This window comes from Rhincodon typus, chromosome 33 (genome assembly GCF_021869965.1).
Source record: "Rhincodon typus isolate 14 chromosome 33, sRhiTyp1.1, whole genome shotgun sequence".
NCBI classification, from domain to species: domain Eukaryota; kingdom Metazoa; phylum Chordata; class Chondrichthyes; order Orectolobiformes; family Rhincodontidae; genus Rhincodon; species Rhincodon typus.
The window spans coordinates 31,668,691-31,690,065 of record NC_063364.1 but is presented as its reverse complement, the minus strand read 5'-3'; the positions used below and the strand labels follow the sequence as shown (position 1 = coordinate 31,690,065).

General features: G+C 42.1%; 1 protein-coding gene across 3 annotated transcripts in view; it reads right to left on the bottom strand.

Moving 5' to 3' along the window:
- Positions 1-1,662: 1,662 nt before the first annotated feature.
- Positions 1,663-21,375, bottom strand: part of morf4l1 (mortality factor 4 like 1) — a 43,741-nt gene continuing 24,028 nt past the window's right edge. For 2 of the 3 annotated variants that reach the window (XM_020513735.2, XM_020513737.2), the window contains 4 exons: positions 13,264-13,355; positions 12,638-12,810; positions 10,683-10,767; positions 1,663-3,446 (listed from right to left, as the gene is read on the bottom strand). In XM_020513735.2, coding sequence (XP_020369324.2) covers positions 3,362-3,446; positions 10,683-10,767; positions 12,638-12,810; positions 13,264-13,355 — 435 coding nt within the window. In that variant the 3' untranslated portion in view covers positions 1,663-3,361. The remainder of the gene's footprint in view (positions 3,447-10,682; positions 10,768-12,637; positions 12,811-13,263; positions 13,356-21,375) is intronic. The other variant, XM_048615864.1, reaches the window with a different exon arrangement.

The following is a 21,375-nucleotide window of genomic DNA, read 5'->3' as shown; positions in this document are numbered from 1 at the left end:
ATGACACTGTTTTTAAGAATGGGACAAAGGATAACCCAAAAATTACACACCTGTCAGCTTGACGTCAATAGTTGGAAAACCGTTAGAGGCCATAACACAAGAGGAGGTAAATATACACTTAGAGAAAAGATAATATGAGGTAGTCAACGTAACTTTGTGAAGGACAGCTCATGTCTGACAAAATTAATTGAATTTGTTGATGCAATGATATAGGCAGTGGATGAGGGTAGTGCTGTCAATATGATATATTTAGAAAGCATTTGATCTGGTGCCACATGGCAGGTTGGTTAGCAACTTAGAAATGTTTGGGATTAACAGGTCCATGGCAGCATAGATTAGAAGTTGGCTATGGCTAAAAAAAATAGGACACAGAGGATAGGTACAGATGTGGGCATTTCTCAGATTGGAGATGGCATGAAAGTGGTGTCTCACAGGGATCGTGTTGCGACCTCTGCTTTTTCTGTTTTGTGTAAATGATTTGGAGATAGGTGTTGAGGGCAAAATCTCTAAATTTGCAGATGACACGAAGCTAGGGAGAATAATGAATTGCGAGGATGATGCTGAACGACTTCAGATGGACGATGACAAGTTGGCCAAATGGGCAGACACCTGGCAAATGAATTTCAATGCAAAGAAACGCATGGTAATGCATTTCAGCAGAAGAAATACAGCATCAATGGTACAAATCTGAGGGAAGTAGCGGGACAGAGTGACCTCAGGGTCACGTGCATGATTCTCTGAAGGTGGACAGGCAAGTTGAAACAGTTGCTAAGAAAGCTTAAGGGACCCTTGGGTTTATAAATAGAGCTCTGGAGTAGAAAAGCAAGGAAGTGATGTTATATCTCTACAAATCATTGCTCAGACTACATTTAGAGTATCCTGTTCAGTTCTGAGCACCTTATTTACAGAAGGATATTAAAGCTCTGGAGAGAGTTCAAAGGAGTTTCACTAAAATGATAGCAGCAATGAAGGATTTTACATACAAGGAATGTTTAGAGAGATTGGGTGTATTCTCCTTGAAGCAAAGATTAAGAGCTGACCTTATTGAGATGTTCAAAATTATGAACAATTTTGACAGGGTAAAGGAGATGGTATTTCAGTAACTCGGGGTCACAATTTCAAGATTGTCAGCAAGAGAGCTAGGAGTGAGACAAGGGGAAACTTTTTTTACTCAATGCTAGGTTTTGGAATGCACTGACTGGGAGAGTGATGGGGGAGGCAGATTCCACAGGAGGTTTCAAGAGAGAGCTGGACATATATTTGAAAGGGATGAAGATAGAGGGATTACAGAGAGTGGGACTAGCTGAATGGCTCTTTCAGGAGCTGGTACAGACACAATGAGCCAAATGGCCTCCTTCTATACAGCAAAATTCTATGATTCTATAATTCTAAGGGACCAACTACTTAGGACAGAGAAGAAATTTCTTCTGAAGATTGCGAATGTTGAGAGTTCTTTATCCTAAAGAGTTGTGAACACCAAGTGAATCAAGGGATGTACGGAGAAGGCAGGAAAGAGAAGTTGAGGTACACAATCATGATCACATTGAATGGCAGAGTAAAAACTGAGGGATTGCATGGCCTACCCACATTTCTATAACAAATGCTTTATTCAATGTTACGACTGTTTCTCAAGTAGCAAGAAAGAGCAGTCACGAAACAGTATAATTCTCATAAAAAGATTTTACTGGAATATATAAACTGAAGGTTTTTTTTTTATATACATGCATTAGACAACTCTCACCAAATCCTGATACATGAATCTGAGCATCAAACTGGATCTTACATTTAGAACTGTAAGATCACAGAGCATTGTCTATCGGTACACATACAGACTTAAAGATGTCCACAGGCTCACTTGTAACACAACACACTTAAAAAGTCTGAATATTGTGCAACATCAGTCAGATACAAATACAGATGACGGAATCTTAGAAAATAATCTTTATTTTACATAGCTCTGTCCGTTTCCAAGACTGACGTACAAAAGACATTTATTTTGGAATGTGCAGCAAACTAACAGCCCATTTGCTGTGGCAGAACCAAATTAAACCAGGGTTGACAAGAATGTGTGTCCAGCTGAACCATCCAGGTCTTCCTTCCTGGCGATTTCACAACCAACATTGGTCAAAGGTTTTTCCATGTATGATTTGTGCAGGAACAGAGCTGCACCTTAGAATAACTGTTGGGATACCCCTCCACTGCCATTCAGAGGCTTTTCATGCTTTTGTGATTCACTGCAGTCCTCTGTGCAGGATGGCATGAAGATCAAGTAGCAGTCTGTGTCACCATGGTGCGGTGAATAAATTTCTGTAAAGTGAGCTCTGATTAACCAGCAAAAGTTTCAATGAAATGTAGTTTCATATAGGGCTTGAAGATACAATTGATCACCCTTCCCCTGGTGTGGTATTTATCCATACAGACTAGGAAGATTCTGGGCCTGAGCTAACTGGTCTCAACCCACACAGGCACAGCAGCACCCTCACTCAGCCAGAATTGCCACTTGCTCGTTGGTTATTGGCTCCAAACTTCATAATGTGCACACAATAGAGTTCGCACAGGAACAATGGTTAAACAGAAAATTATTATAAAAGGCCACTCAAATCTGTTAAATTTACCTCCCATTGTGAGGCAGCACCTTCAGGAGAGTAAGAAGGAAGAAGAGATAAAATAATATTGGATCTCTCAAACTGTTAGAAGGAATAAATTGCCTTGTTCTTCAAAACTCAATGACAGCAATTTTCTTCTTCCTAAGGGATGAAGTGTGTTGGGAAATGGAACTGTTGTTTCATCATCAGTATTAAGCACACAGCTGTGCGCCTTTACGAACTAAACCATTGACATGAATTTCTTTCACAAGCAGGATAAAACTCCAGACATGCAGCATCAATACATTGAAACCCAGCTTCTTAAATCATCAAGAGCTGAAAAATGTCACAAAGATGTTTTTGGTTATCCAGGAACTAGTGTTCAAAACTAGTCCAATCCCAGTCCAATCTTGGGTAAAAGCATCCAAAACATCAAAATGTCGAAACTTGCTAACTACAGATAATCATGATCAGAAAGTTATATTCATTGAATGCTCCTCTTAAAATAAAAACTGGAAGATTGAAGAAGAAGCAAGTCATTTGTTTTAACCCAAAGTGACAATTCCCCCACAAGAAATCCAGGAGGAGAATGAATAGGCATTAATGCTGAAGTCCACTAAAATGGTTTACAGATGACACCAGGAACTTCGCTGTTACATGTACAACTGGCAGTGTCGTTGATTCGTTCATCTGTACAAAAAAAGTTACATATGCAAAATAAAACTTCAAAAAAAAATCACAATAGCCAGGGGATAAAGGCATTTCAATTACCAAAGTCACACAGCTTTGCGATGATATTCTGGTGGTGCGACTTCATAATCACTTGGACTAAAGAGACTCGAAGCATTCTTCACCAAGTACCTGAAGGGTTAGGGATGAGAGAAAGAGTTGTTGAGTTGCTAACACAGCAATCGAACACAAAATTACTGACAGGGTCAGTGACAACTTAGTTACCCCCTCTGTACTTAATGAGACCTTTCTGGAAATTCAAATATCACGGAGCTGAGTCTCAATTTCAAGGGCAGTATAATTAGAGGTACAGCAGGAAGAGGTCTAATTACACAAGTACTACAAAAGTATATGCATTGCATACATTTCTGGTCACCACGCTACCAGAAGGATGTGGATATTTTGGAAAAAGAGTATAGAAAAGGTTTACCACGACGTTGCCTGGTATGGGGAATTTTGTTATGAACAAAGGTTGGCTAGACTGGGTTTGTTTTCAGTGGAATGTAGGAGGTTGAGGGGCAACTTAATAGAAATTTATAAGATTGTGAATAGAAGTGGAAAGTATGAGGCTTTTTCCTAGAACGGAGGGGTCAATTACTAGGGGACACAGGTTCAAGGTGCAAGGTGGTGGGAAGTTTAAAACAGATGTGCAAGGCAAGATTTCCACACAAAGGGTGGTGAGTGCCTGAAACATGCTGCCAGAGGTGCTGGTGGAAGCAGACACACTGGCAGCATTCAAGAAACATCTGGACAAATACATGAATAGGAAGGGAACACAGGGATACGGATCCTGTAAGTGAAGACAGTTTTAGTTGGAAGGGCAAAATGTCAGTGCCGGTTTGGAGGGCTGAAGGGCCTGTTTCTGTGTTGCATTACAAAAATTTAAATGCAAGTATGAGAAAGCCAGGTGATCCTTTGAGCCTGTTTCAAATAATATCATGGAGGTCTCAACTCCACTTTCCTGCCCTTTACCTGAGCGTTCCTGTTCCCTGACACATTAAAGGTCTAGCAGAATTGTTGCATCCACACTTTAAAAACAGCCACTTCACCTTGTCTATCTATGAATTACTGCATTTTGAGTACTGGATGTGGAAAAGCAGATTCACTTTGTCAGTGAAGGAGGCATATATTAGGTATAGACAATTGGGATCAAGCAAATCTCGAAAAGTACAAGGGATGTCAGAGCAATCCTATTAGGGAAATCAGAAGGGCAAAGAGGGGAAATGAGACAGCCTTGGCAGATAAGGTAAAAGATAATCCAATGAGATTCTACAATTAAGAGCAAAAGTCAACTAGGGTGAGATTAGGGCCCCTTAAAGATCAACGAGGTAGTCTATGTGTGGAACTACAGGAGTTGGGAGAGATATTCAACAAATATTTCATGTCAGTTTTTACTGTGGAAAAAGAAATGGAGGCTACAAAACTCAGGGAAATAAATACTGATATCTTGAAAACAGTCCACATTACAGAAGAGGAAGCACAGCAGGTCTTAAAAAACAAAGGTGGATAAATCTCAAGGATCTGGTCTCGTGTATCCCAGGACATTATGTAAAGTTAGGTAAGAAATTGTGGGACCCCCAGCAGACATGTCTGTATCATCTACAGACATGGGTGAGGTACAGGAAGACTGGAGGGTGGCTAATTTTGTGTCTTTAAGAAAAGCTGTAAGCAGCAGCCTGAAAACTACAGGCATGTGAGTTTCACATCAGTGGTGAGTAAGTTGAAGGGGATTCTGAGAGATATGATTTACATGCATTTGGAGGGGCAAAAACTGATTAGGGATGGGCAGCGTAGCTGTGTGAGAGGGAAATCACGTCTCTCAAACTTGATTGAGTTGTTTGAGGACACAACCAAAAATATTGGGGGCAGTGGTAGAGGTTATCCAAGTGAACTTCAGTAAAGCCTTTGACGAGGTTCTGCACGGTAGACTAATTAGTAAAGTTAGATCACATGGGATTCAGGGGGAAGCTTGCCAGTTGGATACAAAATTGGCCTGAAAGTAGGAGACAGATGGTGGTGGTGTAGGGTCGCTTTCTGGACTGGAGGCCAGTGACCAGCTGTGTTTTGCAGGGATTGGTGCTGAGTCCACTTTTGTTTATAATTTATATAAACAATTTGGATGAGAATCTAGGAGGCATAGCTAGTAAGTTTGTGGATGACAACAAAATCGGTGATATTGTTGACAGTGAAGAAGGTTATCTAAGATTACAAGGGATCTTCATAAATTGGGCGAATGAATGGCAGATGGAGTTTAATTTAGAGAAATGCGAGGTATCGCATTTTGGTAAAACAAACTAGGGCAGGACCTATAAAGTTAATGGTAGGCCCTGGGCAGTGTTGTTGTGCAGAAAGACCTATGGGTTCAGGTACATCATTCTTTGAAAGGTGCATTACATGTAGACAGGGAGGTTTAGAAGGTGTTTGGCATGCTCGACTTCATTGCTCTGATCAGTGAGTACAGGAGTTGGGGGCATTGTGATGATATTGTATAGGATGTTGGTGAGGCCACTTTTGGAGTACTGTGTACAGTTCTGATCATCCTACTACAGGAAGATTATTATTAAATTGGAGAGGGTTCAGAAACAATTTACCATGTTGTTGCTGGGAATGGAGGGTTTGAGTTATAATGATAGGCTGGGGCTTCTCTCACTGGAGAATAGGAGGTTGAGGGATGACCTATTTACAGGTTTATAAAATCGCGAGGGACATAGATAAGGTGAATAGCCAAGGTCTTTTCCATAGGGTGAGTGATTTCAAAACTAGGGGGCATATTTTTAAGCTGAGATGAGAAAGATTTAAAAGGGACCTGAGGGACAACTTTTTCCACACAGAGGGTGGTTTGTGTGTGGAATGATCTGCCAGACGAAGCAGTAGATGCAGGTATAGTTAAAATATTTAAAAGACAATTTAGATACGTACATGAATAGACAAGGTTTAAGAGGGATATTAGTTTATTTGGGAAACTTAGTCAGCATGGATCAGTTGGACAGAATGGTCTGTTTCCGTGCTGTATGACTATGACTAGTATTTGGTGAAGCCAAAACTGAAGATGGTGTAACATGGATGAAGTGCAAGGAAAAAAAGCTGTCAAATGACCACTGTTGCTCTATTGCATATATGTTAAAGGATGTAAAAGTTGCTGAAATAGGTGGTCACTTGCTGAAGGTATTGAAATTTTATTATATCTCAGTGGCTAACGCAGCTGAACATCTACAAGTTTTAAAAGAATGAACAAACCTCTGAAAGCTTACAAAATGAAAATAAATGTAAAATGTGTGAAAGTTACAAAGTCTGGAAGAAATAATGGTGGGAAAACAGTGGTGACGATAAAAAGTCAAGAGCCAGAACAGCTATCTGAAGTAGCATCTTGTCATGAGATGGTTGTTGTCGTAAAGAAATCCAAGCTGGAACAGTGATGATGAAAAGGTATTCTCCAAACAAGGAACTGCTTCATGGAAGGAGGAGTAAAAATCTTAAGAATAAGCCAAGCTGCCGTTTAGAGTGTCTTGATTTCTGGGGTTGAAACGCGGTCTCTCATGATGTCATTTACAGAAAACACAATAGAATGAGTTACTATGCTTTCAAGAAGGATGTATGGTACAGGCTTTGCAGTCAATATGGATTTACCAAAGCAACACTGGACTTGATTGTTACATTTACTAGGGACTGAGTAACAAGTGAATAGTCTGCTAGAAAGATTCTGGCACACTGTTCTAAACGTTACTACAGTTAAACAGCTCTACCTTGATACTTTTCCCTGCCTAGTTGGTGCCTTGAAGCTACAAAGTTGAAAAATGAAACCTCCTTATTTAAAAACCGAGGAGACTTCAGGGTAATCCCTAACGCAATAACCTGCTCTGAAAACTGTTCTCATTCTGAAAGCTATGATAAAGTTCAATGTAACAGCTAAGATAATCACCATTTTAAATCAAACAACCCATAGTATCCTTGAAGAAAAGATCAATTTGCCCTAAGTTCCGATTGCTAATGGGTGGATCCTTTGAAAAATTCTTGGGTCTGCATTTAGATCTGTATCTTTCCTGAAAATTAAATTAATTTTTCCTTTGGCTGTGCCCTATGTGTCCACAAAGTTTCATTAAAATCTACCCAGTAGTTTTTCAAAGATTGTTTGCAAACAGGTCAAGAAATGGGCAGAAACATTACAACTACCACTGAAAGTGAACAGAGATAATGAGATAGGATTAATGTGTATTGAGATCTAATTGTCAACCTACAGAGGTTTTAAAAGTGGCCGCAGAGACTGTGAATGCACTGTCTCTCACCTTACGTAATTTCGTCAGTTCTCAAGTGGTCACTGGACTGGAAAGTAGCAGCTGAAATGCTGCATTTCAAGAAAGGAGGAAGACAAAACTAGGTAGTTGTTAATCTGGCATTAGTAGTAGAGAAATGTTAGAATTTACTCTCAGGAACGTACTACCAGAGAATTCGGAAAACAATTGTTGGGTAGAACCAACGTAGTTGTTTGGAAAGAATACTGTTTGACACATTTTACAACAGCAGGGGCAGTATGATGGCTCAGTGGCTTGCACTGCTGCCTCACAGCACCAGGGACCCAGGTTCGATTCCAGTCTTGGGTCACTGTCTGCGTGGAGTTTGCACATTCTCCCTGTGTCTGCATGGGTTTCCTCCCACAGTCCAAAGATGAGCCGGTCAGGTGGACTGGCCATGCTAAATTGCCCATAGTGTCCAGGGACGTGCAGGCTAGGTGGATTAGCCATGGGAAGTGTAGAGTTACAGGTATAGGGTAGCAGGATGGTTCTGGGTGGGACACTGTTCGGAGGGTCAGCGGGACAAGGTCAGAGACTCGATGGGGCAAATGGCTTGTTTCCACATTGTAGGGATTCTATGATCTGATCTGTGAACAACATTTTTGAGATTGTGACTGAAAGCACAGGTGCGACGAAGCCACTAAATGTAATATACTTCGATTTTCAGAAGACATTCTGTGTCATGGTAGACTGTTGTTTGAGTACAAGACCATCAGACATAGGAGCAGAAACAGGCCATTCAGTCCATTGAGTCTGCTCGGTCATTCAATGATATTACGGCTGATCTGGTGTCCTCAACCCCACTTTCCTGCCTTTTCCCATAACCCTCAATTCCCTTACTGGTTAAAAATCTGTCTGTCTCTGTCTTGAATATACTTAACGACCCAGCTTCAACTGCCGTCTGGTAAAGAATTCCAATGATTCACAGGCTCCTGAAAGAAATTCCTCATCTCTGTCTTCAGTGTGCGACCCCTATTCTGAGATTGTGTCCTAAATTCTACCACATGGGGAGACAACCTTTCCGCATCTATCCTGTCGCTTTCTCCAAGAATCATGTATGATTTGATAAGACTATTTCATGTTTCTTTATTTGAATGCACTCAGGCCTAATCTACTCAAACTCTCCTCATAAGACAGTCTCTCCATACCTGGTATTCGCCTAGTGAACCTTCTCTCGACTGCCTCCAATGCCAGTATATCATGCCTAGATAAGAGGCCCAAAACTGTTCATAACATTCAAATTACGTCCAAGTTTTAAATGATTTCATCGCCATCTTATATGGACCCTTTCATGAGTGAAGAGTGTGAGGAGTTCAACGTGCAGATCCTCTCTTTATATCTGTAGATATCATATTAATATACAGGACAGGGTTCAGAAAAGATTTACCAAGATGTTGCCAGGAATGGAAGGTTTGAGTTATAAAGGTAGGCTGTGACTTTTTTGACTGGAGGGTAGGAGGTTGAGGGGTGACCTTAGAGGTTTATAAAAATCATGAGGGGCATAGATAAGGTAAATTACAAGGGCCTTTTCCCTAGGGTGGGGAGTGGCAGTTCAAAACGAGGGGGTATAACTTTTGACGTGAGAGGAGAGAGAGATTTAAAAAGGACAAGGGGCAACATTTTCACACAGAGGTGATTTGGGTGTGGAATGAACTGCCAGAGGAAGTGGAGGATGCAGATAGAGGTACAACATTCAAGAGACATGCAGATAAGTATATGAATAGGTTTGGAGGATATGGACCAAATGCAGGCAAGTGAGACTAGTTTGGTTTGGGAACATGGTCGGTATGGACTAGGTGGATCGAACGGTCTGTTTCCATGCTATATGAATCTATATCTCTATGGCATGAAAGATCTCCGCAAATGTCTCTGGCATGTTCTAGGCCACATCAGCTTACTCCATTGCATCAAATTTCTAATGCTTCCCCTGCCCTTTTATCATTTACACGTCTTGTCAAATCATTTGATTCTTCACTTGTTCCATTATCACCCAATTTAGGCTTGAACCAATAGCCTTGTGTTGTTTAATTTTTATTCTGTCTTCCATCCTATCACAGACTACCCACATTTCCCCACCTCCACACTAATTTAAAACAATTACATCTCAAAGATCTTCCATCAGGTCTGGAAGATGATCAACCTGAAATGTTTTGAGTTTCCCTCCCCAGAGATGCTGTCAGATGCATCAGCGTTTTTCAATATAACCTTAAGAATGAAATATCCCAAGGTACTTTAACACGACCATTACAAACGTATGACAACAAACCACAAAAGATTATGCTAGAACAGATTATTAGAAGTCTTGATCAAAGAGGTATGTTTTAAGAAGCATCTTAGAGGAGGAAAATTAGGGAGGGAATTCCAGATACAGGGCTGAGGCAGGTCAAGACGTGTCCACCAAGAGAAAAATTATAATTGGAATGCACAAGACGTTAGAATTAGATGAACACAGGCTTTTGGGAGAGTTCTGGGCTTGAAGGAGTTGACAGGGAAAAGGAGAAATGAGAGATCATGCTGGGATTTGAAAATAATGACAACTTTAAATTGAAGGTATTGCTTAACTGATAGCTAACATAGTTCAGCAATCAGAGATGATAGGAGAACCGCAGTTGTTGCAAATTAAGATGCAGAAAGAGCTTTCGATGGCCTCAGGTTTAGAGGGTAGAAGGTGCGAGACTGACTAGGAGTGCATTAAATGTCTAGAGGTAATGAATGCATGGATGAGGCATTTGATGGTTTTTTCTTAACTTTACATTAATTTCTACGAGTACACCAAGAAATTTTAAATGATGCCTGACGTATCCCACCACTAAATTCCATTGTGATTCCTATCCCTGTAGCAATTTATGATTACTGAAACTTACAGCGTAAAAGTACATTCCAATTATAATTTCTCTATTGGTGGACACGTCTTGACCTGCCTCAGCCCTGTATCTGGAATTCTCTCCCTAATTTTCCTCCTCCAAGATGCTTCTTAAAACATACCTCTTTGATCAAGACTTTTAATAATCTGTTGTAGCAAAAAAAAAACTGTTTTTTTCTGTCCTAACAGCCATGAGGATTTAACAATTCAGCTTACTTTAAGAAATCGTGCAAGTAATTCAGCAGCAAGGCTAGACTCTTCTCATCCAAAGGTGTGTACGCCAACATTGCTCCAATTCGCACTGCCGGAGAGAACCAGGACATTTAGCATTTAAAGTATAAAAACACAGCATTCAGCCCAGCTCTAGAGATAGTAGGAACTGCAGATGCTGGAGAATCTGAGAAAACAAGGTGTAGAGCTGGATGAACACAGCAGGCCAAGCAGCAGAGGAGCAGGAAAGCTGACATTTCGGGCCTAGACCTTTCTTCAGAAATGGGGGAGGGGAAGGGGGTTCTGAAATAAATAGGGAGAGAGGGGGAGGTGGATAGAAGATGGATAGAGGAGAAGATAGGTGGAGAGGAGACAGAAAAGTCAAAGAGGCGGGGATGTAGCCAGTAAAGGTGAATGTAGGTGGGGAGTTAGGGAGGGGATAGGTCAGTCCAGGGAAGATGGACAGGTCAAGGGGGCGGGATGAGGCTAGTAGGTAGGAGATGGGGTTGGGGCTTGAGGTGGGAGGAGGAGGGGATAGGTGGGAGGAAGGACAGGTTAGGGAGGCGGGGACAAGCTGGGCTGGTTTTGGGATGCGGTATGGGGAGGGGAGATTTTGAAGCTTGTGAAGTCCACATTGATACCATCGGGCTGCAGGGATCCCAAGCGGAATATATGAGGTGCTGTTTCTGCAACCTTCATGTGGCATCGTGACTCTCTCCGGGACTCCCTTGTCAACTCCACACTCCCCTCCAGCCCCACCACACCTGGCACTTTTCCCTGCAACCGCAAGAAGTGCTACACCTGCCCCTACATCTTCCCCCTCAGCCCCATCCCAGGCCCCAAGAAGACTTTCCACATCAAGCAGATGTTCACCTGCACATCTACTAATGTGGTATACCGTATCCGCTGTTCCCATTGTGGCCTCCTCTACATCAGGGAAACCAAGTGGAGGCTTGGGGACCGCTTTGCGGAACACCTACGCTCAGTTCGCACTAAACAACTGCACCTCCCAGTCGCGAACCATTTCAACTCCCCCCTCCCAGTCCTCAGACAATATGTCCATCCTGGGCCTCCTGCAGTGCCACAACGATGCCACCCTAAGGTTGCAGGAACAGCACCTCATATTCCGCTTGGGAAGCCTGCAGCCCAATGGTATCAATGTGGACTTCACAAGCTTCAAAATCTCCCCTCCCCATACCGCATCCCAAAACCAGCCCAGCTCGTCCCCGCCTCCCTAACCTGTCCTTCCTCCCACCAATCCCTTCCTCCTCCCACCTCAAGCCCCACCCCCATCCTGCCCCCTTGACCTGTCCATCTTCCCTGGACTGACCTATCCCCTCCCTAACTCCCCACCTACACTCACCTTTACTGGCTCCATCCCCGCCTCTTTGACATGTCTGTCTCCTCTCCACCTATCTTCTCATCTATCCATCTTCTATCCACCTCCCCCCCTCCCTATTTATTTCAGACCCCACTTCCCCTCCCCCATTTCTGAAGAAGGGTCTAGGCCCGAAACGTCAGCTTTCCTCCTCTGCTTGGCCTGCTGTGTTCATCCAGCTCTACACCTTGTTATTCAGCCCAGCTCATTTAAGACAGTGTTTAAGCTCCACACAAGCCACCTTTTTGCCATTTAAACTCTAACTTCTTTGAACCTAAACAACATGTCCTTCTCACTGGAAACTGTTTAATTGGCGAAATGTTTTGCAACATCCCGATTGTGAAAAGCACCATAGAAATGCAAGTTCCTTCTTGAAAATTCTTTCATTGGACCAGGAGAGGATTAGGCTAGCCTGTTTAGTAGCTCAGCACTTGTTATGTGTTCTCAAGTAAAGACTGATGGATTAGACTGATTTAGCAGTGGGCTGTCATCATATCCTACACACAAGATCATTGAGAGCGAAAGGATTAAAAAAAACTGGAAAAGAACCAAAACCAATTTAAAGAAAATCAGCTAAACTTACCAAACAGTCGAAGGAGATGCGGTGCTCCATAAATCTGTGACATGGGTGCATCAGGATGATCAGCCAAGATTTCTGCATACTGCGGCCTTTCAAATTTGTACAGTAGTTGTGTCCCCAACATCACATTGAAATATTCCTTAATTCCAGCAACTACTTCATTAACTGCATATTCCCTAAGGATGAAAAGAAAAGGCAATAAGCAACCAGGAGACCCTTTTATCAACTTCTGTTTATCAAGTCGAATCAAGACATGGGAATGACACATACAGGTAAGCATCAAAACAATTCAGCTTACGAGTCAGCACTTAACATTTTCCTGATAGCATCCAGAAAAAGATTATATCACATCAAATCTATCTCCTTTTTGACAATCATCTTAATTCTATCCATTCTAGTTAATGACTTCACCCCAGTTAGGCTTTCCTCTTTCATCAGTCTTGCTTCCTCCCTCTGTAGCATCTTCTTTACAAGTGTCTGAAGATTTGTTTTTATCAAGGTCACACATTCATACCCACATGCACCCTGCTCCTAAATCATTGCAGGAGCTCACAGCAAAAATTTCAGGCATCGGTTTACTTTGTACTTTGAAAGCAGATACCACACACTGGAGGACGAAAATCACTCACTTGTTATTGTCAGTGTTCCCACGTGACTTTTTGTAGTTGGCATACTCCTCCAGCACTGTGTCCACATTCTTTTTTGCGGGCAAGTGAAACAGCTTTATGAGAGGAAAGACCATGTGTTTAATATTATTGAGCATGCAAATCTTGAACAATTATAATTTATAATGAAGACCTATTCTCAATTCCTAAAAAGAGCAAACTATCAACTGTGCCAAAGATTTCCAATTATATTGTTGAAATGATTCAAAGCCCAGATGATACTATCAAATGTTGTGGCTCATAGGTCACTTCTCCATTATTTATTGGATGTTTGGCTATAAATTTCTGGAGAGCTCTTTTTTAAATTTATTCATTTTTGGGGGATGTGGCCATCACTGGCTGGGCCAGCATTTATTGCCTGTCCCTACTTGCCCTTGTGAAGGTGGTGGTGAGCTGCCTTCTTGAACGGCTGCAGTCTACCTGCTTTGGGTTGACCCACAATGTCATTAGGGAGGGAATTCCAGGATTTTGACAAGTGAAGGAACAGTGATATATTTCCAAGTCAGGATGGTGAGAAGCTTGAAGGGGAACTTGAAGGTTGTGGTGTTCCCATTTATCTGCTGCCCTTGTTCTTCGAGATGGAAGCAGTCGTGGGTTTAGAAGGTGCTGTCCAAGGATCTTTGGTGAATTTCTGCAATGCATCTTGTAGATAGTACACACTGCTGCTACCAAGCGTCGGTGGTAGAAGGAGTGGATGCTTGTGGATGTGGTGCCAATCAAATAGGCTGCTTTGTCCTGGAGTGTGTCAAACTTCTTGACGTTGTTGGGACTGCACTCATCCAGGCAAGTGGGCAGTATTCCATTACACTTCTGACTTGTGCCTTGGAGATGGAGGACAGAATTTTGGGAGTTACTCGCCATAGTATTCCTAGCCTCTGACCTGCTCTTGTAGCCACTGCATTTATGTGGTGAGTCCAGTTGAGCTTTTGATCAAGGATAACAGCCAGGACGTTGATCGTGGGGGATTCAGTGATGGTAACGCCATTGAATGTCGAGGGGCAGTGATTAGATTGTCTCTTATTGGTGATAGTCATAGCCAGCATTTCTGTGACACTAAAGTTACTTGCCACTTATCACCCCAAGCCAGGATATTGTTCAGATCTCGTTGCATTTGGAACGGACTGCTTCAGTGTCGGAGGGGTTGCAAATTGTACCAAACGTTGCACAATCATTCCCACTTCTATCCTGATGATTTTGGTGGGGGGGTCAATGGTCAAGTTGCTGAAGGTGGTTGGGCCTACGGCACTACCCTGAGGAACTCCTGCAGAGATGTCCTAGAGCTAAGCTGACTGACCTCCGAAAACCACAATCATCTTCCTATGTGTCAGGTATGACTCTAACCACTGGAGAGTTTGCCCTGATACCCAATGATTCTAGTTTTGCTAGGGCTCCTTGATGCTGCATTCAGTCAAATGCAGCCTTGATGTCAAGGACTGTCACTGTCACCTCACCTCTGGAATTCAGATCTTTTGTCCAAGTTTGAACCAAGGCTGTAATGAGGTCAGGAAATAAGTGGCCCTGGTGGAACCCAAACTGGACATCACTGAGCAAGTTATTGCTGAGTAGATGCTGCTTGATGGCACTGTTGATGACAACTTCCATCACTTCATAGATGATCAACAGTAGTCTGATGGGTGGTATTTGGCTTGGTTAGATTTGTCCTGCTTTTTATGTACAGACATACGTGGGCAATTTTCCACATTATCGGGTAAATGCCAGTGTTGTAAATGTACTCGAACAGCTTGGCTAGAGAACAGCAAGCTCTGGAGCACAAGTCTTCAGTACTATTGCCAGAATGTTGTCAGGGCCTATAGTCTTTGCAGTAGAGTGCCTCCAATCTTTTCTTGATATCACATGGAGTAAACTGAATTGGCTGAAGATTGATATCTGTAATACTGGGGACCGCTGGATGAGACCAAGATGGATCATCCACTCAATGTCTAGCCGAAGATTGCTGTGAATGCTTCAGCCTTATCTTGCACTGAAGAGCTGGGCTCCTTCATCATTGAGAATGGGAGTATTTGTGGAGACTCATCCTCCAGCGAGTTGTTTAATTGTTCACCACGACAGGATGTGGCAGGACTATACAGCTTAGCTCTGATCTGTTGGTTGTGGGACCTGCTCAGTTCTGCCTATCACTTGCTGCTTATTGTGTTTGGCATGCAAGCAGTCCTGTTTAATGACTTCATCAGGTTGACACCTCATTTTCAGTATACCTGGTGCTGCTCCTGGCATGCCTTCCAATATTCTTCGTTGAACCAGGCTGATCCCCTGACTTAATGGTAATGATTGGGGATATGTTGGGCCATGAGGTTACATATTGTGCTGCCACTGATGGCCCACAGCACCTTATAGATGCTCAGTGTTGAGTTGTTAGATCTGTTCAAAGTCTTTCCCATTTAGCATGGTGATAGTGCAACACAACACGATGGAGGTTATTTTCAAGGTGAAGGCGCGACTTTGTCTCCACAAGGACTGTGCAATGGTCACTCTTACCGATTCTGTCGTGGACAGATGCATCTGCAGCTGGCAGATTAGTAAGGATGAGGTCCAGTATGTTTTGCCCTCTTGTTGGTTCCCTCACCATCTGCCGCAGACCCAGTCTAGCAGCTAGGTCCTTTAGGACCCGTCCAGCTCGATCAGTAGTACTGCTGCTGAGCATTCTTGGTGGTTTATAGTGAAGTCCCCCACCCAGAGTACATTTTGTGCCTTTGCCATCCTCAGTGCTTCCTCCAAGTGTTGTTCAATATGGTGACGCACTGATTCATCAGCTGAGGGAAGACAGTACGTGGAAATCAGCAGGTTTCCTTGCCCATGTTTTACCTGAAGCCATGAGACTTCATGGTGCCTGGAGGCCATGTTGAGAACTTCTAGAGCAACACCCTCCCGACAGTATACCACTGTGATGCCACCTCTGTTGGGTCTGTCGCACCGGTGAGATAGGGCATATCCGGGGCTGGTGACGGTGGTGTCTGGGACAGTCTTTGAAAGGTATGATTCCTTGAGTATGACTATGTCAGGCTGTTGCTTGATTAGTCTGAGAGACAGGTCTCCCAGTTTTGGCATTAGCTCTGAGATGTTATTGAGTAGGGCTGTTTCTGCTGTTTTTTTCCGGTGCCTAGGTCGATGCTAGGTGATCCGTTCGGTCTCATTTCTTTGAGACTTCGAAGCAATTGGTACAACTGAATTTCAGAGGGCAACTGAGAATCAACCACATTGCTGCGGGTCTGGAGTCATATGTAGGCCAGACCAGGGGAGGATGGCAGATTTCATTCCCTAAAAGGACGTTAGTGAATTTTAGTGATTGTCGGTTTTTCCGACAATCGACAACGATTTCATGGTCATCAGTAGATTCTTAATTCCAGATTTTTTTTTTATTGAATTCAAATTCAACCATCTGCCATGGCAGAATTCGAACCTGGGTCCTCAATACATCATTAATAGTCTAGCGATAATACCACTAGGCCATCACCTTCCACTTATGTGAAAAATACAGTAATGCAATTACCAAAAATGCAAAACAAATTGTCACTTTTTAATACAAGAGGTTCCAGTAAGGGTCTTCTAATGAATGCTTCAATTACATTAGTGGTGATTTAGTGCAGTAGTAAAGAAAATGCCAGTCTAACAACTAACATGTCACATACTTCCAACCCTAGTTAGTGAAATTGATCTGCAAGTTATTCAGACCACTGACAAGGCCTCTGACCTTATCCCAGATAGAAGTAGATTATTCCTAGTGCCAACAGAAGTTAAAGGTAACATTATGATAACATAGCATTCACAGTAGGGATACAAGCCATTTGGTTTTAATGCTCTAGGCAAGCCTCCTCCCACTCTTAATTCACGTATCTAACTATTCCTTTCCCATGCATTGTAAAAGCATTTTGAGTGTGAGAAAGTGTTGCTTAACTATTTTTGGATATGTTAACTTCACAATCTCTTATCAAGAAAAGCACCTGATGGCAAATTCATTTCTCTACTGTCACCAAATCTTCAGACAGCACCTTCCAAACCCTCGAGCACTTCCATCTAGAAGGATACGGGCATAGATACATGGGAACACCACCACCTCCCAGTTCCCCTCCAAGCTACTCACCATTCTGACTTGGAAATATATCCCCATTCCTTCACTGTCACTGGATGAAAATTCTGTAATTCTCTCCCCAATGGCATTATGGGTCAAACCACAGCAGGTGGACTGCAGCGGTTCAAGGAGGCAGCTCACCACCACCTTCTCAGGGCAACTAGGGATGGGCAATAAATACTGGTCCAACCAGCAACCCTCACATCCCACAAATGAATAAGTTTAAAAAAAAACAGTCCAGCTCTATAGTAGCAGCATCTTTTTAGTACATTCTTGCAAATCACAATTCATTCCACCCCAAAAGTAAATTGGTTATTCTGTTGTTTGTTTTGAGAAATGAAAAAGTTATCTTGGTGTAAAAACCATTGAAGAACTAGATTGGTTTTAAAAAAAAATGCACAATACATTGTTACAAAAAATGTCAGCTCCAACATGCAAGTGACCTTCAGGCAACCATGAAGACCTCAAGATGTTGACCATTTTATAAAATCATTTTCTAGTTCTACTGGGTACAGGAGGCATTAAAGAATAACATTTTAACAAATGGAGACTTTATTCCCTTCAAATTACCCCTTTGAAACATCACTCTTCCAGAGGGAAATATAGTGCAGTCCTGCATTATGAACGGGATTCATTATCTTCTTGAATGTAATGTGTACAACTCCCAAGAGTATGATCTCATGGGAAAGCCCATCACTGGAAAGAAAAGTCATTATGAGCTTCACCTTGCCTTGTAGGGCTCAAGGAGAGGGAAAGATGTGTGCAGACCTATTAAAATTCAACAAACTGACTGGATAAATGGTTCGCATTCTACTTTGATGCAAAACCTGTAGCAAAGTCATGAAGCTTCTCTACTTGTGCCAAAAACACGCTTCAAGCATGCTCTCTGGCACTTTTATGAATATTTTCAATTTACCACCATCTATTTTGTGCTTACTGCTAAATGTGTCTTTTGTTGTGGGCTCCTGCTTACTTGGAATTTGGATCAAGACTGTGCAAACAATTTTCAAATAAAGGCTGACAATCAGCAGAGGAGACCCTCAATTAGTTTGAGGATATTTGAACCCAATTCCTAAGGTGAAATGCCAGCACTGAACTCACATCACCACCAATTGCCCCACCTTAGCCTTTTAAGTGTTAACTTGCATTTTGTACTGGTTCAGGAGCTTCTCTGTACGCTCCCAACTCATGCACTCTGTACCTGCCAGCATTTAAGCACTGCAGGAAACTCAAGGATTCAGGGCATGTGCATCACAAAATAAATGCCTTTTAAAAAAATCCGTTCTCTGTAAAATTATCCTAAGCAATTTAAATCTAACCCAAGGCCCAGAAAGGACACTAAAACACTTTTGAAGATTTCAACATATCCGTAAGTAGCAAAATAGATTCATAAATAATGAAAGAGCTGAAAGATACCCATTTCAAGAGTCTTGAAGAATATTTCAACAATGTGGTCTATATCTTTTTCACTGATTTTTTTAGTAATCTTACAGCACTACTTACAATAGCACCCTTCAGCTTGCAGTGCCAGCAAGTACCTCTGATATTGCTGGTTCAAACAGATCTTTCAATCCCCAGTATTGCCAAACTGAATGGTACAACAGTTCTACTAAAGTCATATCCATGATTTCCGAGGACAAGCTTGCGTTTATTTAGTACTTTTCACAACCGTAGGAAGTCAAAAAGTACTTTAGAGCTAATGAAGCATTTAAGTGTAGTCACTGTGGCAAATGATACAAATCAATGTGCTTTCCTTGGACTTTAGCAGTATCTCATTTCATACTGTGAGCATTTCCTATTTCTGTCTCTCTCACGATCAGGGCAAGGGCTTAAAATACAGACAAATAAAACACAGCCAGTTCCATACCAAGTGCATAGAAATACAAAACATCCATGAGGCGTTATCAATTCCTAAAAATCTCTGAACTGCAGAAACTACATACTTGCCCTCAACTGTTTTTGCTAAATATTTCATTTTCAGTAGCAGAGCTCTCTCCAGTGAAAAGGCAAATGATGCCCAAGGTTGCAGTATTAACTGAAATTATCATTTGTAACTACAAGGTAATTGATCTCTATTAAACAACCTTGGACAATCAACCTATAACATCTAGGTGGTCAATGACAACATGGGAACACCACATCCTTTAATTGACCTCTAAGTTAGACATGATCCTAAATGGGGTTTTTGGGGGAGAGGCAAGAATGTAAGGTCTTGACTGAAGTGACAACTCTACTAAATGCCAGGGCAGGGTCGAAGCTCTGAGTGGTTTACTTCTTCTCCGAATTTGAATCTTTGTAATTTGGGATACAATTACCATTTCTCCACTGTCGCTGGGTCAAAATCCTGGAATTCCCTCCCTAACAGCACCTTTGCAGCATGATACCCGATGCATTACATAATTTATTCTCGCACTTGACCTGTGATAATTGTTTACCAAGATGTCTCTGTAGAGGATGTGCATTACTTGGTGCTAGCTGGATGACTTTGTACAGAATTACTCCGAACCTCACGAGCCTGGGAAGTGTTCCAAGCTTCACAGTGCAGTGAACTGTGTTGAAGTGCTATGACTGTTATGGAGAGAAATACAGCAACTCACTTAACAATCCATCGGTCAAAGCATTGCTTACAGGAATTCAGACATAACGTTACAGCTGTACAAGACATTGGTTAGGCCATGTTTGGAATACTGCGTATATTTCTGGTCACCCTGCTATAGAAAGGATGTCATTAAACTGGAAAGGGTGCAAAAAAGATTTACAAGGATGTTACCGTGACAGGCTTGAGTTAAAAGAAGAGGCTGGATAGGCTGGCACTTTTTTTGCTGAATGTGGGAGGCTGAGGGGTGACCTTATAAGGGTTTATAAAATCATGAGGGGTATGGATAAGGTGAATAGCCAAGGTCTTTTCCCCAGGATAGGGCAGTCCAAAACTAGGGGGCATAGGTTTAAGGGGAGGGGGAAAAGATGTAAAAAGGACCTGGGGGGGACGGTTTCACACAGATGGTAGTTCGTCAATGGAACGACCTGCCAGAGGAAGGTGTAGAAGCAGGTACGATTACAACATCTAAAAGACATTTGGATAGGCTCCAAGTTCTGAGGAAGGGTCACCGGAACTGAAACATTAACTTTGATTTCTCTTCACAGATGCTGCCAGACCTGCTGAGCTTTTCCAGCAACTTCTGCTTTTGTGAATGGGCAGGAAATGTTTAGAAGGATATGGACCAAACACAGGCAAATGGGACTAGTTCAGTTTGGAAAACCTGTTTGGCATGGACAAGTTGGACCTAAAAGCCTGTTTCTGACTCTGACTAACTGGGAGATCCCATAATCAACAGTAAGATGAATGATCAGTCAAATCTATTCTTTACGATATTGCCTAAGGATGCAATGCTGGCCAGGGCACCAGGACAGGTTTCTACCATTTGGAATGTTTACAGAACAACCAGAATGTGCAATAAATTACAGCAAAACCACATGCTATTAACAATTTTTAAAAAAGTCACGTTTGCTAGCCTCAAGTACCTCAGAACGCTTTATCTGTCTTACTATGTCCGTGTTATTTTAAAACCCAAAACATTTTTTTCTAGCCTACTCTCAGGGATGCACATGTATTTGAGGGAAAGATAACCAAACATTGATGCATTAAGCCAAGGCAGCTGCTGCTTCTTCAGATTGCCAAACATCCATCTGGTAGAAAGCTATCCTTGCATCCTGGCCAGCACTACATATTTAATCAATATCATAAGGACAGATTTAATTGATCATTCATCTTCCCATTGATTATGGGATTGCCTAATCGTTAAGTGGGTTGCTGTATTTGTCTACAGTAACAGCCACAGCACTTCAAAACAATTCAGTGCAATGTGAAGCTTGGAATGCTACTCAGACTCATGAGGTGCAGAATGATACTATACAAAGTCATCCAGCTAGTGCCAAGTAATGTGAATCCATTGCAGAGACATCTTGTTAAATAATTTCCACAGGTCAAG